The sequence below is a fragment of the Entelurus aequoreus genome, linkage group LG22 (genome assembly GCF_033978785.1).
Source record: "Entelurus aequoreus isolate RoL-2023_Sb linkage group LG22, RoL_Eaeq_v1.1, whole genome shotgun sequence".
Taxonomy (NCBI): domain Eukaryota; kingdom Metazoa; phylum Chordata; class Actinopteri; order Syngnathiformes; family Syngnathidae; genus Entelurus; species Entelurus aequoreus.
In genome coordinates, this window is record NC_084752.1 from 22,194,152 (window position 1) to 22,212,466 (window position 18,315).

At 39.9% G+C, this 18,315-nt stretch overlaps 1 protein-coding gene across 1 annotated transcript; it reads left to right on the forward strand.

Annotated features, from left to right (window-relative positions):
- The first annotated feature begins 9,760 nt into the window (after nt 1–9,760).
- On the forward strand, nt 9,761–17,587 carry ndufb7 (NADH:ubiquinone oxidoreductase subunit B7). Its single transcript, XM_062033038.1, has 3 exons — nt 9,761–10,043; nt 13,129–13,297; nt 17,428–17,587. The coding sequence occupies exons 1-3, from the start codon at nt 9,932–9,934 to the stop codon at nt 17,513–17,515; spliced, it is 369 nt and encodes a 122-aa protein (XP_061889022.1). The 5' UTR covers nt 9,761–9,931; the 3' UTR covers nt 17,516–17,587.
- The last annotated feature ends 728 nt before the right edge of the window (nt 17,588–18,315 follow it).

Sequence of the window (18,315 nt, forward strand, 5' to 3'; positions counted from 1 at the left end):
TTTATTTTTTTTATGAGCGTAATAGATGACTCCCCGCATTGTTAGCCACCTCATACTTGCCATATATTACGAAGTAAAATGCTTTTTTTTTTTTTTATAGAAACTTATGTGTTCTTGTTTAACGTAATGATTGTGAATGATAGGCAAAATTACCCAAAAAAAAGGGCATTTCTCCTTTAAACATAAGATTAACCATTCAAAATACTAGGGACACTTAAAAAGACCTGAATATATATATATATATACAAGAGCATTCTGCCTTTACATAAATAATAATGCTCATTTTAGATTGTTTCTATTGTAGTTTTAAACTGCAATGAGAACAATTAAAAAATGATAAGATCATATTTTCCTCACACAAACATTTTTTTTGTGAGTTAAACCTCTAAAATACAAGTGTTCATATTGTTGTAAATAGACACACGAGCGAGTGTTAACAGAGAAAAAAAATGTAAATATATCTAATCTTCTCTTCCCAACTAGTTGTCAATGTAACATGTAACATTGATTCTCCCAGCAACAAAGAGTCCAGGTTGTACAGTTTGACACAAAGTGTGTTTATACTTGACGTTTTGTGACGTATGTGCTCCAACACCACATTCAGCATCGCTACCTCTCTCTCTCATCGCACTGTTCTCTTAAAGTCGCGGCAACCTTGTCATCCAGAGCGTGCCTGTTTGATTCTCATGTTGAGGGCGCACAGTCAGACTCTGACCTCTCTGTTGTGATTTGCTAACATTTAGTAATAAAACATGAATAAAAGAACGAAGACGTGTCTCCTGAGTGTGTGTGTCCATAGTTACTATATGATACAACAGTTTCTCATTACATGTTCAAAAAGTAGTATAGGAAGAAGCAGATCTTATTGTATCCTACACCTTTTCCATTATATAGCATTTACTTACTTCATGTTTTCCATTTATACACAATTTACTCCACAGATAAAGTTCTCAATAAACACTTAAATAAATTGAAAATCACATGAGATTATTAAAATAATTTTATTTGAAAAAATGTTTCTCAGAGTTATTTTTTATACTTTGTAAACACTTGGGAGTTTGAACAATTGTTTAAACCGGATCATATTAGTACTTTGTTTGACATCTTTACTTAATCTATTCCATAATTTAATTCCACACACTCATATGGTAAAGGTTTCAAGTGTTGTACGTGCATACACATGTTTTAAAAATATAAGGTTATAATTCTCCTTTTTGAGAAGAATTGTACATTCTTGGGTAGCAGGTTATAGTTTGCTTTGTACATCATTTTAGCTCTTTGCAAATGCACCAAATCTTTGAATTTCAATATTTGTGGTTCAATAAATAAAGGGTTTGAATGTTCTTGATAGCCAGCATTATGTATTCTAATTGATCTTTTTTTTGTAACGTGGTTAGTGAATGAACTAGTGTACTTTTGTAGTTGTTTCCCCATATTTCTACACAATAACTCAGATATGGTAACACTAGCGAGCAGTAGAGAATGTGGAGTGATTTTTGGTCCAGTACATATTTTTCTTTATTCATTTTAGAAACATTTCTTGCCACTTTATGTTGTATATTTTTATACGAGATTTCGAGTTCATTTTATCACTTATTATTGCACCCGGAAATCTGATTTATTTCACCCTGTCAACTCCGTCTATTTGTACGACTTTCTCTTCTACTGTTACCGAATATCATTATTTTGGCTTTACTGAGATTTAAGGATAGTCTGTTTTTGTCAAACCATCTCCTTAATTGATTAATTTCTTCAGTTTTTGTTTGTTTTATCTTTTGTGCGTTTTCTCCTAATGTCAGGTTCAAACACTGATGACATCTATTAGTCAGACAAGAAGCAAAGAATCATGCAGAGACAGAGTTCAATTTAGCTCATGAGGCGAACGCATGGAGCTGCACACTTAGTCACAGTCTCGCCCTACGCTCGCCCTACGCTCTAAGGCCCAGCTCCCGCGTCCTTCTTTTTATTCAGGAGTTCCACAGTCAACATCACTGAGACCGCCTCTAAAAGGAGTGGTCACATATATTATGCAAAGCAGGTGCAGGACGCACAATACGTGACGGACTGTGCTGGGGCCTTGTGATTTCGCCTTGTCGCCGCTTCGTCTGCGTGCTGTCATCTTATCTGCATTGAGATCCTTGTTGTCTCTGCTTCGTCTGCATGCTGTCATCCTATCTTCGTTGAGGTCCTTGAAGTCCTTGGTTGTTAGCGGGCTAAAACAAAGACAACATCTGCGGCTGAGGCCACCTCTCAGACAATAAGTTTTTGTCCTTGCACAAATAGAAAAGTCTAACTTGAGCACAATAGCTAATAACTAAAGCAACAGACTTTAAGCATACTAAAGTTAGTGTGATAATATATACATAATTATTCTAACACCTAAACAAAACACAGTCGTGTCGTCTGCAAATAATACTAACTTTAAGTCTTTTGTAACTTTACAAATTTTTATACAAAGATTCAACAATTTTGGTCCCAGTATCGATCCCTGCGCATACCACCGTTCATTCCTCTGCGAGTGCCGCTGAGGGCCCCGCTGGACACGCCCCTACGCGCTACAGCCGGGCCCCTGCACGGCTGTAGACGATCAGTGTAAGAGCCAGCGTGTCCTGAGATCCAGTGCTGGAACGTAGTTCTCTGATCCCATATTCCTTCCGCATCCTCGGTTCGAGCTGTGCGCCTCGCTTTCCTGGACTCCCCCCCCTGGATTTTGACTGCCTCCCTGGATCCTCGATCTTCGCTTGGACACGGACTCTAACGCCTCTCTCCAGCCCCGCAGCTCCTGCCTGTTTTACGGACCTTCCACCAGCCTCGCCCTATTGGACTTCCTGACTCCCATCTAACACGCTCGCTCCTGGTAACATTTCATTGCTAACGCTTGACACACACATAGTAGCATTCGCACTCCACCGCATAATCAATACTCAATAAAGTGTTATTGAGTTATACCTTCTGCCGCCATACGTAACAGGTACTCCGCAGGATATATTTAGCGTTCATAGACATGTGTTCGCCTAGCTTCCCATATTGCTTTTTTTAAGTAGCTTCTTACCCAGTTCAAGAGCTCCCCTCTGATGCTATATTTCAATTTGTTAATTCAGATATTGTGATTAATTGTGTCAAATGTTTTTTGTTAAATCCCTAAACCAGAGTTTTTCAACCTTTTTTGAGCCAAGGCACATTTTTTGCGTTGATAAAATGCGAAGGCACACCATCAGCAGAAATCATTAAAAAAACGAAACTCAGTTGACAGTAAAAAGTTGTTGTCGCAATTGTTGGATATGACTTTAAACCATAACCAAGCATGCATCAATACAGCTCTTGTCTCAAAGTAGGTGTACTGTCACCACCTGTCACATCACGCTGGGACTTATTTGGAGTTTGTTGCTGTTTTCCTGTGTGTAGTGTTTTAGTTCTTGTCTTGCGCTCCTATTTTGGTGGCTTTGGTATTTTCCTGTAGCAGTTTCATGTCTTCCTTTGAGCGATATTTCCCGCATCTGCTTTGTTTTAGTAATCAAGAATATTTCAGTTGTTATTATCCTTCTTTGTGGGGACATTGTTGATTGTCATGTCATTTTCCGATGTACTCTGTGGACGCCGTCTTTGCTCCACAGTAAGTCTTTGCTGTCGTCCAGCATTCTGTTTTTGTTTACTTTGTAGCCAGTTCAGTTTCAGTTTCGTTCTGCATAACCTCCCTAAGCTTCTATGCCTTTTCTTAGGGGCACTCACCTTTTGTTTATTTTTGGTTTAAGCATTAGACACCTTTTTACCTGCACCCTGCCTCCCGCTGTTCCCGACATCTACGAAGCAATTAGCTACCGGCTGCCACCTACTGATATGGAAGAGTATTACACGGTTACTCTACCGAGCTCTAGACAGCACCGACACTCAACAACACATCATTTGCAGACTATAATTACTGGTTGGCAAAAAATATTTTTAACCCAAATAGGTGAAAATAGATCATCTCCGACGGCACACCAGACTGTATCTCACGGCCGCGGCACGGTGGTTGAAAAACACTGCTCTAGACAGCACAGACACTCTACAACGGCACATTATTTGCAAATTATAATTATGGTTTGAAAAAAATGTTTTTTTGACCAATTAGGTAAAATTATAAAATTTCCCACGGCACACCAAACAATATCTCACAGTATATTAGTGGTTGAAAAACCCTGCCCTAAACACTGTTTACCACTGTTTGCATTAGTAATGTCTTATTATTTCCATTAATGCCATCAATATTGAGATGTTGGTTCTGTATCCATATTGTTTCTTTTCAAGTGTTCCACTTCTATTCATGAATTTGTCCGAATTGTTTTAAATACTGTTCATGACTGTTAAGGTGGTGTAAAAAAAAAAAAAAATTCAGTCTAAGCCTGCGGTCCAAAATTGAGGCCTAAGAAAAAAAAACGCATAGCCATAGCACACAAACATTTGTGTAAAGACATTAAAAGAGCAGAGCTGATGCAACCAGATGCCACTCCAGCAGTGCCTTTTCTACATACAGCTACAAAAGTAAAACAACAAAAAATAATTAACCAATAATATATATATTGTGCACACACGATTGCACCATGCATAGACAAGCAACCAAACAAAAACATAAATTTCAACACCCATATACACTTGTGGTGGCTTCTGCGGTGTTCCACGCCATCGTCTGCTGGGGTGGGGGGAGCATGGCCAGAGACAGGAGCAGACCCAACAAAGCAACCAAGAGAACCGACTCCACCCTCTGCCGCCCACTAACTTTCGGCCAGTGTCCAGTCCGCATGGATGAGCGAGGATGCGCCTAAGGAGACCACTTGTTTGATTTGATTCCACTTGTTCCAACTAGGGTTTATGTGAGTGCTCAATAGCGCCCCCGGGCTATAAATAGGCAGGACTGGCATTACAGCTCTCAGTTCACTACTGCTATAATCAAGGTGAGTAGGGAGGCGCTGCTCAAATTCAAATAAATAGTCAATTAGCTTGGATACTAACATGTACTATTTTTCATAGTGTGTTGTAAAGGGCCTCGCCGGTGCACATTCCATTCCACATCAGGTAAATGTTCATGTAATATTTAAAATATATTATAAAATACGCCAGTTCAATACTGCCATGATCGAGTGTGTTGACTGGTGCTTGATTGATTGATTGAAACTTGTATTAGTAGATTGCACAGTACAGTACATATTCCGTACAATTGACCACTAAATGGTAACACCGGAATAAGTTTTTCAACTTGTTTAAGTCGGGGTCCAAGTAAATCAATTCATGATACAAATATACTGTATACTATCAGCATAATACAGTCATCACACAAGTTAATCATCAGAGTATATTCATTACATTATTTACATTATTTACAATCCGGGAGGTGGGATGTTGGGGGGGGGGGGGGGGGGGGTGATATCAGCACTTCAGTCATCAACAATTGCATCATCAGAGAAATGGACATTGAAACGGTGTAGGTCTGACTTGGTAGGATATGTACAGCGAGCTGTGCACATTCCATTCCACATCAGGAAGTAAACGGTGTCCATAACATCACTCAATTCTACTGTTTATCATTACAAAAAACACAACGCAGAATAACAAAAGCTTTAATTGAGCTATAGCTATCACTCAACATATTTGATCATCAGCATGAATTTGTAACAGTCCACGTTTTTGTAAACGTCCTGAAGTTAGCATATTAAACATTGAAGTGAATTAATCAACTCATACTATGTTCAACATATGGTGATTGTTTATATTCAACTTGGAGAAAGCGAACCACCAGGTTTAAGTAAATATTGGTTGAGTCCATAATGAAATAAGGAGCCTTAGTTGGACATTCGCATGTGGACTGGAATTAGCTCTCTCACGAGAAGAAGCAATAAAACCAGGCTTCGGAATGCAAAAGTGATAGCGCTATCCTGGAGGAGAGATTCCATGCTTATCTTAAAGTCAACCTACAAGTTATTGTATACATCTGTTGTCTTCCCAGTCACTTACACACAAACATCTCCTTACATGGTTGTACTCTCCTGACTTAGCACACACCCAGACAGAGACAGGAAGGAGGAATATAAAACTGATGGTTTGGCTTCTCCAAGTTAGGAGAGACATATCTTTTTGACTTTCTCCTCCAGGCCCTGAATAATGACTCTCGCTTGTAATAAAGCAACTTTTGATTCAGTAAAGCGTCTCCGACGTCTCTTTTGATCCTGCCGCACTGCCGTGTCGCCCTTCTGCCTGGACGAGGATGACGAGTCCAGAAATACACATCATTAAAACATAACACATTTTTCCACCATGATAAGGGTTCGAAACCAAAATATTATGCTTTGCGCTGCAATTACCAATGACGTCCACCACAGAGCCACCGGAACTGATGGAGGAAAATTTACCTTCATATTTTAATCAGTGACAGAGGAATACGTTTGGGGTAAAATACTGTATGAAGCGCCTTGTCATTCAATAATTTACATTTTAATGTGTTTCTTCACGCAAAATTACCCCCCACCCCCACCAATCACGAAGCCCCAGCGCGTGTTCTGCATTTAGGGCGACACCTGACTGACACGACGTCAGCATTATACCCACACCGTTTCACATCAATTTAATTCTGGTGAAAGCAACATTAGTTACATCAGTATGATTTAATATTAACGTTATGTTGACAGCACATTTCGGATCGGATATTTTTTAAAGCAAAAGTGGACTTCATTGCGTTCCAGTGTTGGAGTTGTAGCAGACTGTGCATGACCAAAGATTGTACAAAACCCCAAAACCAGTGAAGTTGTCACGTTGTGTAAATGGTAAATAAAAACAGAATACAATGATTTGCAAATCCTTTTCAACCCATATTCAATTGAATAGACTGCAAATACAAGATATTTAACGTTCGAACTGTAAAACTTTGTTGTTGTTTTTTGCAAATATTAGCTCATTTGGTATTTGATGCCTGCAACATGTTTAAAAAAAAAAAGCTGGCACAAGTGACAAAAAAAGACTGAGAAAGTAGAGGAATGCTCATCAAACACTTATTCGGAACATCCCACAGGTGAACAGGCTAATTGGGAACAGGTGGGTGCCATGATTGGGTATAAAAGCAGCTCCCATGAAATGCTCAGTCATTCACAAACAAGGATGGGGCGAGGGTCACCACTTTGTGAACAAATGCGTGAGCAAATTGTTGAACAGTTTAAGAAAAACATTTCTCAACGAGCTATTGCAAGGAATTTAGGGATTTCGCCATCCACGGTCCGTAATATCATAATATTACGCTGTCCGTAATAACAACGCTTTCCAGTTTGAACGTTAAGTATCTTGTCTTTGCAGTCTATTCAATTGAATTTAGGTGAAAAGGATTTGCAAATCAATGTATTCTGTTTTTATTTACGATTTACACAACATGCCAACTTCACTGGTTTTGAACCGAATAGAATAGAATAGAATGCCTTTTATTGTCACTATACACAGATACAATGAGATTAAAAGTAACTCCAGTATCAGTGCGACAGTCTACAAATATGCAAAACATAGGAAGGAAAGAAAAAGAAAAATAGTGCAAAAGGAGGTAAGGTGCACAGTCCAGTCCTGAGAACGAATGTTCTGAATGTGTTGTCTAAATATTATACTATATACATATATACAAATGCATTAAGACTGTGGGTGGGAAGTAAAAATTGCACACAGAGAGGTGCTAAACTATAAAATCAGTGACTATGAGAGTTCACCGTGGTTTTGGCTTTAGGGAAAAAACTGTTCTTGAGTCTGTTTGTCTTAGACCTGATGACCCTGTAGCGCCTTCCTGAGGGCAGCAGGTCAAACAGGTCAAAGCCAGGGTGGGAGCTGCCCTTGATAATGTTGGTAGCTGTGCTGAGGCAGCGGGAGGTGTAAATGTCTGTCAGGGAGGGGAGATCTCTGGAGCCTCTCCCTGTCTGCAGCGGTGCAGCTGCCGTACCATGCTGTGATGCAGTATGTCAGCAGGCTCTCAATGGATGAGCGGTAGAAGGTCAGCAGCAGGTTGGAGTCCAGGTTGTACTTCTTGAGGACTCTCAGGAAATGCAGCCGCTGCTGAGCCTTCTTAGTGATAGCAGTAGTGTGATCTGACCAGGAGGTGTTGTCAGAGATAAAAACGCCAAGAGACCGGAGGGTGTGGACCCTCTCCACACACTTACCCTTGATGTAGAGGGTAGGGGGCTAGTTCAGTGCTTTGTTTCCTGAAGTCGACGACAATCCCCTTGGTTTTCTTGGTGTTCAGAGCAAGGTTGTTCTCTGAGCACCAGTCTGACAACTTCCGGACCTCCTCTCCGTAGGCTCCCTCGTCCCCCTTTGAGATGAGTCCGACCACCATAGTGTCGTCCGCGAACTTCACTATGAGGTTGTTGTTGTGGGTCGGACTGCAGTCGTAGGTGTAGAGTCAGTACGGAAGAGGGCTCAGCACACAGCCCTGTGGGGAGCCGGTATTCAACTTGCGGGTGGAGGAGAGGTGAGGGCCGAGTCGCACAGTCTTGGGTTATGTATATAGAAATTCGGTCTAAAGTTTGGACAATGCCATAAGTCAGTGTTTTTCACAAGTGTACCGTGAGATACAGTCTGGTGTGCCATGGGAGATTATGTCATTTCACCTATTTGGGTTAAAAATATTTTTTGCAAACCAGTAATTACAGTCTGCAAATGATGTGTTGTTGAGTGTCGGTGCTGTCTAGAGCTCGGCAGAGTAACCATGTAATACTCTTCCGTATCAGTAGGTGGCAGCCGGTTGCTAATTGCTTTGTAGATGTCGGAAACAGCTGGAGGCAGTGTGCAGGTAAAACGGTATCCAATGTTTAAACCAAAAATAAACAAAAGGTGAGTGCCCCCAAGAAAAAGCATTGGAGCTTAGGGAAGGCTATGCAGAACGAGACTAAAACTGAACTGGCTACAAGGTAAACAAAAACAGAATGCTGGACAACAGCAAAGACTTACAGCGTGTGGGAGCAGCAGACGGCGTCCACAAAGTACATCCGAACATCAATCAATCAATCAATCAATCAATGTTTATTTATATAGCCCTAAATCACAAGTGTCTCAAAGGGCTGCACAAGCCACAACGACATCCTCGGTACAGAGCCCACATGACAATCAACAATGTCTCCACAAAGAAGGATAAAAACAACTGAAATATTCTTGAGTGCTAAAACAAAGTAGTTGCGGGAAATATCGCTCAAAGGAAGACATGAAACTGCTACAGGAAAATACCAAATAAAGAGAAAAAGCCACCAAAATAGGAGCGCAAGACAAAAATTAAAACACTACACACAGGAAAACACCCAAAAATTCCAAATAAGTCACAGCGTGATGTGACAGGTCATGACAGTACATCTACTTTGAGACAAGTCATATCCACTTTTTATTGTCAATATTGGCTGCGGAGTTTCATTTTTTAATGATTTCTGCTTGTGGTGTGCCTCCGAATTTTTTCAATGAAAAAAATATGCCTTGGCTCCAAAAAGGTTGAAAAACACTGCCTTAAACAAAGGCTTCCTGACACATATTATTTGTTATGTCGCTTGTTTTTGTGTGAAGTGGGAAATTGTATAGAATTAGACCTTATCCATGTAAAAAATGCAGTAAAAGGAGGCAAAACAAGTGCTCAAAGCAATATATTACTACGTTTTATGAGTTACACAGCGTCAAATTAATAATAGAAATATCAGAAAAGAAGAATCAAACAATTAATTAAAACGTGTACTAGCGGAACTTCATTTTCTTTCTGGGGAGGACATTTCTGAAGTACACAAGCTCGCCGCTGTTTATTTCCGGTGGAAGCGGAAGTGGAGGCAAGGTGCTGGTGTAGGTGACCGTAAGGAAGATTGTTAAAGAATATTGTCAATATTAGCCGGCCGTTGAGCACAAGACAACCCCATTAAAGTCTTTCGGCGTCTACTCCACATACGGCGTCGTTACCATGGGAGCTCACCTGGTTAGGCGGTATGTCACCGAGACGGACACCGAACCTGACCCGGCCAGGAAATTCGAGTTCGACCCCCAGTTTGGGTTCGCAGAGAGGAAAGAGCGAGGTTTGTGACAAGATGTCGGCTCATTGCAGCCTTAAATGTTTTACTGCAGCTTCAATATAACGCAGATATATTAGCAAGTTAGCATGTAATAACGCGTTAACTGAGCGACCTCGTATTAACCCATTTATGTAATGTATGTGTCACACATAATGTAGTGAAGTGAAGTGAATTATATTTATATAGCGCTTTTCTCTAGTGACTCAAAGCGCTTTACATAGTGAAACCCAATATCTAATTTACATTTAAACCAGTGTGGGTGGCACTTGGAGCAGGTGGGTAAAGTAAATGTAGCTGCTTTTGTGTTTTTACTGGGTTAAAAAACTTGCTTTATCCTTAATTTGTTGTTTTGGTATATTATTGTGTCAACCATTCAGTGCCATTCTTATCATTGAGGTGTGATCTTAATACTAGTATCAATACCAACGTGATAAATTAAATGATAAATGGGTTATACTTGTATAGCGCTTTTCTACCTTCAAGGTACTCAAAGCGCTTTGACAGTATTTCCACATTCACACACTGATGGCAGAAGCTGCCATGCAAGGCGCTAACCAGCACCCATCAGGAGCAAGGGTGAAGTGTCTTGCCCAAGGACACAACGGACGTGACTAGGATGGTAGAAGGTGGGGCTTGAACCCCAGTAACCAGCAACCCTCCGATTGCTGGCACGGCCACTCTACCAACTTCGCCATTAATATTTTTCTGTTTATTTTCACCAGTATCGTTTTTTTTGTTATTGTGTTCATATTGCTACATTGATTAATTTATTATTTTCAAACTAGGAGTAAAGTTAAACTAGGGTTATACTTTTTTTCTCAAAAATAAATGTATTGATCTTTATCCTGCAATAAAGTCTATTGAAGTGAATTGTATTTATATAGCGCTTTTCTGGAGTGACTCAAAGCGCTTTACATAGTGAAACCCAATATCTAAGTTACATTTAAAGCAGTGTGGGTGGCACTGGGAGCAGGTGGGTAAAGTGTCTTGCCCAAGGACACAACAGCAGTAACTAGGATGAACCTGGAACCCTGAAGTTGCTGGCACGGACGCTCTACCAACTGAGCTATAGAGGCTTTGCAGCTGACGTCATCAGCCACGCCCATTAGCTTGGCGGCCATCTTGCCGGCCACCAGTTCAGTGCCGGTCAACGACTCACACACGCTTTCTTGTTAGATCTGCTGCTATTTGAGCTTGGAAATGCCGGAAACCTTCTGTGCTGTTGTATGTAGCAATAGACGAGGCGATAAACCAAATCTTAGCTTCTATAGATTCTCGGCAAACATCAAAAAACGCGATAAATGGATCGCGGCGATTTGTCATGAACGATGGAAACCTACGATTTACACAAGGATATGCAATGAACACTCCATATCAGATATGTAGACAAACTATAACAGTAGGCTCTTCTGTGTGTGCTTTTTCCTTACTTTGAGTCTGCCTTGTGTATGAAAAGCGCTATACAAATAAAGTTGCCTTGCCTTGCCTATGAGAAGAAATCGATTCTTGTTTGGAATCTGCCATATCAGACCATCATGCACAAAACCTGCTGTAAAATACTTGTAGGCATCCAGACTCTTGTATGCCTTAAGGTCCTTTCCAGTGTACGGAGATGGTGAATCGACGAGGTAATTATAAATGTCTGGATATGAGAGATCAGGCAGGTCGGCTGTTGCAAAATGCTCAGGTGATTTTAGGATGCTTCTCGGTAAAAGGTACAGATCCGTTGTGCCAACAAGGTTCAACTTCTCTCGGTAACGTTTCTTGGACTCTTCATCCAAATGCTCTACTTCATTGGATAGCAAATCAGCCATAATCCGGATGAAATCGGTGAAAATGTAGCGCAGAAATCAAACTGAATCTGTACGAACACGTAGGAACGAGCTGACCGGTTGACCGGCAAGGTGGCGGCATAACACAAAGTCACGTGATAAAATCACGTGACTGCAAAACCTCTATACCGCCTGCAATATATATTGCAGGATAAGGATCAATACAGATCAATACATTTATTTTTGAGCAAAAAAAAGTATTGATCCATATCCTGCAATAGAGTCTATTGCAGGATAAGGATCAATACAGATCAATACATTTATTTTTGAGTCCGAAAAAGTTTGGTGTGCTGAGGGAGATTATGCAATTTCACCTATTTGGTTTAAGAATATTTTTTGCAAACCAGTAATTATAATCTGCAAATAATGTGCCGTTGTTGAGTGCCAGTGCCGTCTAGAGCTCGGCAGAGTAACCGTGTAATACTCTTCCATGTCAGTAGGTGGCAGCCGTTAGCTAATTGCTTTATAGATGTTAGGAACTCGTCACGTGAGACGGCGATGGTTTGTCGTGATCACAATATGCAGACGACAGCGGGAGGCAGCGTGCAGGTAAAAAGGTATCTAATGCTTAAACCAATAATAAACAAAAGGTGAGTGCCCCTAAGAAAAGGCATTGAAGCTTAGGGAAGGTTATGCAGTACGAAACTAAAACTGAACTGGCTACAAAAAAACAAAATGCTGGACGACAGCAAAGACTTACTGTGGAGCAAAGACGGTGTCCACAAAGTACATCCGAACATGACATGACAATCAACAATGTCCCCACAAAGAAGGATAAAAACAACTGAAATAGTCTTGATTGCTAAAACAAAGCAGGCGCGGGGAATATCGCTCAAAGGAAGACATGAAACTGCTACAGGAAAATACCAACAAAACAGGAAAAGCCACCAAAATAGGTGTGCAAGACAAGAACTACAACACTACGCACAGTAAAACATCAACAAACTCCAAATAAGTCACGGTTTAATTTTTTAATTATTTCTGCTGGTGGTGTGCCGCCGGATATTTTCAATTAAAAAAATGTGCCTCGGCTCAAAATTTTTTTAAAAACCCTGCAATAGACAATTAATCTATTTAATTAGTTTCTTTTGTGAGCTAATGCAGGGCCGTGGGCGGGGTACACCCTGTATTATTCGCCATTCTCACTAACAGTTTGGAGTCTCCATTCAACCTAATGTTTTTGGGATGGCGGAGGAAGCCATTTTGTCTTCATTTGACAAGTACTCCTGGTCATGGGTATTTGTCCCCTGTTGCAGAGATGGTTGCCACCCAGGAGCAGATGAACTTGGCCCAACTGCCTTTGGAGCAGAGGGACTTTTGTGCTCATCACCTCCTCAAGCTGATGAAGTGCAAGAGGGACCACTGGCCCAACTTCCTCGCCTGCAAGCATGAGAAGCACGACTGGGACTACTGTGAACACCAGGAGTAAGTTCGTAACAAAATGTGTCTGAGTGTGTGTGTGTGTGTGTGTTACAATTATGATCGTTCTACATTTTTAGAGTTGGGTTTGTGTGTAATATAAAATTAATATGATAATTACACACTGTTGGTGTTAACGCACTTTTTGTGTCTTTTTACGCATTAAAATCCGAAAGGACGCACATTTTCGGAAGTCCGAAATAGTTTTTACCGACCCTGCCTTCTCCGTGTCAAAACAGTGTTTTGTTTATATTTGCAGAGTCAAATTTCCGTCCCCGTTTATTGCGTTTTAATTGGTCGACTTCAAAGTAATGAACTTTGCGGTACACTTTCTTACATTTTGATTCGCCGAAAGTTTTATCGATCACAAATACTGCATTTCCGGTATTAGGACTCAAGCGTGTTATTGTTTTGGTCATGGCGAGCAATAAACCCAAGAAGCGAAGCTTCAATGAAAAGTGGCTTCAGGAACCACTTTTCAGCAAATGGCCCACTTATGAAGATGGAAAGATGTTTTGCACGCCATGTAAACGGGCTAAGAAAAAGTACACCTTTACGACCGGGCGCACTGATTTTCAAAGATCCGGCCTCACCAGGCACTAAGAAACACCAGGTCACATCCAGCTTGTCGGCTGCCACACTGTGGTCGAGGAGCACAGGGGAGACGTTCCCTCCAGGGCCGATATATTGTCTGGGGTAACACCCTCCACTTGACCCGGCAGTGGGTCCCTAAAGTTCCGCTCTTTGGTCGGAATGACGAGGCCGTCGATGTGTTACAACTCTTTATTTACGTTTACCACAAAGCCAAGCGGACGTCCACCATGCTATTAACACTCCTGAACATGCTAGCGCTCCCTCTCCTAACTTGCCCAATCACTTACACACCTCACTCACATACCGCCTTCTTAAAGGGGAACACACAGCTTATGGCCATCATGAAGCCAGAGATGAAATGCTAGAGGCATTGAGTGCCACTCTATTAAATGACATTGAAACTAACTTGCCAAGTTCTAAGTTTGTTGGCATTATTTGCCATGAAAGTGTAGATGTGGCGGTTTTTAAAAGACTGATGATCTACATATATGCATGTATGCCCTGACATATGATTATCATCATTTCATAACCGAAGCAAAAAACTTTTTACACTTTTATACTGAAATAAATACACCTACATCTTAAATAAAAATATAGAAAAAAAATACCGGCAGCTGTAAAGTTTGGATCCATGAAGGAAAGAAGAAAGTGAATGAATGTTTATAGCTGAATACATTTACATATGCACAAAATGGTGTTTTCTTTTGTACAATTTTTTAAATGAATTAAGTTACGTTTATGACAACCTTTTTCCAAAACATAATATAGAATGTGAGTTATAACAGGATAATGCATACATTTATCATTTGTTTTCAAAACGCTTCCAAAAAAGTGTGACCCCAAAAATTTACTGTGGGACCCCATTTTTATGACTTGATGGGGTCCCTGGGACCAAATTTTAAAAATTCCTAGCGCCAACACTGATTACAGGATTGAGCCAATATATAAGGCAATGTTTTCTCAGGGTTTCCGCCGGTCATTAAAACACATTAAAAGTCATTTAAAGGGGAACTGCACTTTTTGGGAATTTTTCCTAATATTCACAATCCTTATGAAAAACATGACAACGGATGTATTTTTTTTATGCATTCTAACTTGCGAATAAAAGTCCGCTCACAGCGGAGCCAATGGGATGTCCTCTATTCTGCCCATAAAACCCAATAAAAAGCATCCAAAAACCACCAACACTACTCCATTTACATTTGGTGACTTGAATATTAACCAAGTATTACTGATTCTGTTATTATAAGCGCATACGCAGACAAACTATTCATAGCGGCGTCGTGATCACGAGCTTGTGTGCCGACGTTGACATGATCGACTGATTAGCTGCTTCCTTTTTTCCTTGCCCGTTAAACTTTATTGTAGATCATTAATCATGCCTCTCACCTGAAATAGTGGAAGGATGAAGACATATTCCAACAAGTTGTTACACTTTGACAGCCAATTTAGAGCCGGAAATTGTGAGAATTACACAAAAAGACGCTTGGTTCCAACCCCCTTTTCTTCGCGAGGATTATGAGTCATTCTTTGTCTAAAAATGGGGATTTATGAACATCCAAGTCAGCATCCCAATGACAGCAGACCTTGTACAGTAAGTGATGTGTTGTTATGTTTGTTGGCTCTCATAAAGTCTGCAGTGAGCAGAAATCAGTGATGTTGTTGGAGAAAAAAAAGCAAGTGCTTTTGAAATGACTGCTTAAAATGATCAAAATACATAAATATTAAATGTTATTACAAATGTGCCTGTTACTACATTCCATATATACTTACATCATGTAGATACAACTTTAATGGAGGTGTTTGGATGTTTTAAGGGCTTAATAGGCAGAATAGAGCAGCTCCGATAGGTTCCATTGTAAGCAGACTTTTGATCACATTTATTATTATTTAGTTAGAATTCATTAAAAAAATACATCCGTCTTCATGTTTTTCTTAATGACTAAACAATAGCCAACATTGTTTTTTTTAAGTGCAGTTCCTTTTTAATTGATTTTGCCAAGATTAAGGCCTTAAATGGCATTAAAAAGCATTAAACACAATGTCCAGAGACATTTAAAAATGTCATACAATTGCAGGCCTGGGCCAGTAGTCAATAAGTCAATTAATTGAACGATAATTGACGATGAACTTGATAACTTTGCCGACATCGATAAATTGCTGTGTACATGTGTATTTTTTTTCTTCATGCCCGTCTTTCAAAATGGATACAAGATTTATCAGCCTGGACGAACTAGATGTCTTTGGCAACAAAAAGACAACAAAACAAACCACCCGACCGAGTTTTTCCAACTGGGGAAAAAACTGCACTTCAAGATGTTCAATATTTATGGAAGTGCAATTTTTGCTAACAGAGATTGAGAGTCCATTTTATTTTTGTTTGTTTACCTATATAAGACCTTACAGATGCAATGGTAAAAATACTACAGTAATGATAAATGTGTTTGTGTTTTGAAAAGGTCAATTGCATTGTTATTATAACTGTATATACTATCAGGGGTTTCCCCTTAATGTAACTGTAACCTTAAAAATAGGTTAGTTTTAATGTAAAAACAAATTAAAGTAATATAATGTATTGTAGCCTCCAGAAGGAGTCAAACTTCATATAAGGTCTTACGTTCTTAAATCTAATCAATAGATGGATTCCTTTTAAAAAAAAAATTACTTAACTGGCCGAGCATTGATCAATATACTTAAAATTTAGGAATATAAATGGATTCATCGCAACACCCATAATTAAAAAGCATTAAAATAGATTGACTGAAAGCTATGGATTGGAGTTGGTAAGATTCTTTCGATTCTGCTTAACGATTTGGTTGTTTAATGGTTTTCTTATTGATTCTTATTTGGAAGAAAAGAGAAGAAAAAGGTAGATTAGCATCAAATGTGTCAAGTTTTGCTTTTGGCATGGGACTAATGTGTCTGTCTCCAATATTGTCCACACCAGTGGCCTTCTATAAGAGCAGTGCGCTTTTAAACACACACAACACTTCACGGGAGTGAAGCGAAGCGATCGACTGCAGCAACCTCGGGAAATATTAGTTAATAATGTTAAATTTGAAGCTTGGCGTGGTGATATGCTGTTGGTGCACATTCTCACACACAATTACCCGCATATGCGGTCCTCTCCAAGGTTTCTCATAGTCATTCACATTGACGTCCCACTGGGGTGAGTTTTCCTTGCCCGTATGTGGGCTCTGTACCGAGGATGTCGTTGTGGCTTGTACAGCCCTTTGAGACACTTGTGATTTAGGGCTATATAAATAAACATTGATTGATTGATTGACAATGGTCTGGATGCTTCACAGAGGTGTTATCTGCCATTGCGCTTGTGAAAGTGCTTGAATTGTTATGGAGTGGCGCCTGCGAATATTGCCGACGATCACCCTCATTTAGTCGTGACAGCCAAGATTAAGATTAGATTTGTGCAGCCCTAGTGTTTAACTTTACTAAAACATGTTTTAATGACACGCTCAACATATTCCAGGAGCAACATTTACCTCCAAGCAAAATATTTAGTGATCTTTTTTGTTTGTTTCCAGCTATGTGATGCGGATGAAGGAGTATGAGAGGGAGAGGAGACTCCAACTGAGAAAGAAGAGGATTGAGGCCCAGGCTCAAGCTGCATAAATAAACACACTTAAATTCCTTCCTCTATGTATATAACCAATGCTGCTCACATTAAACAGTGCTGCATAGGAAGCTTTGGTAGACTTTGCTTGTTGGAGGTTGCAGTTGTCCATTGTTGAAATAGCCAGATGTTGATCCGTTGTGCCCCCTTGTGGCCATATAGCAGTACCGTTTTTCATTTATTCTGTTCAGGGTCAGCGGTGAGCTGGAGCTTATCCCAGCTAACATGGACATACTAACCTTGTACCATTCACTTGATTCCCCCAAAATAAAATAAAAAAATAACTAAAGCTTCAACATCTGCATAAGAAGCTCAAATATTTAACAAAATAGTCATGGATTGAGGGGAAAAGGCACCAAGCCTTGAACTAAATAAGATACATGTAAAGACATGCATCTGGGGATAGGTTGATTGGCAACACTAAATTTACCCTAGTGTGTGAATGTGAGTGTGAATGTTTGTGCCCTGTAATGAGATGGTGACTTGTCCAGGGTGTACCCTGCCTTCCCAATTGCAAGTGGGATAGGATCTAGCACCCCCGTGACCTCGAGAGGGACAAGCAGTAGAGAATGGATGAAAAAAAGGCACCTCTGGTTAGGGATTATTTAACAAAAGTAACTAGTATTTTTTTTTTAACACAAGTATGTTTAAACTAATAATGACCCGACTTTATTCTGCTATTACTATTTCTTAAAAAAGACATTATTCTCATTTATTGTTTTTAGCATGAGCCTAAAACACCGTAGCCAAACATCACATAACATATATTAAAAAAAACTAAACAAAGTTAAGTGTTTTA

Coding starts and splice junctions, on each gene's coding strand:
- ndufb7 (XM_062033038.1), top strand. CDS start 9,932: ATGGGAGCTCACCTGGTTAGGCGGTATGTCACCGAGACGGACACCGAA. Junction 10,044..13,128: donor CGCAGAGAGGAAAGAGCGAG/GTTTGTGACAAG, acceptor CCCCTGTTGCAG/AGATGGTTGCCACCCAGGAG. Junction 13,298..17,427: donor GACTACTGTGAACACCAGGA/GTAAGTTCGTAA, acceptor GTTTGTTTCCAG/CTATGTGATGCGGATGAAGG.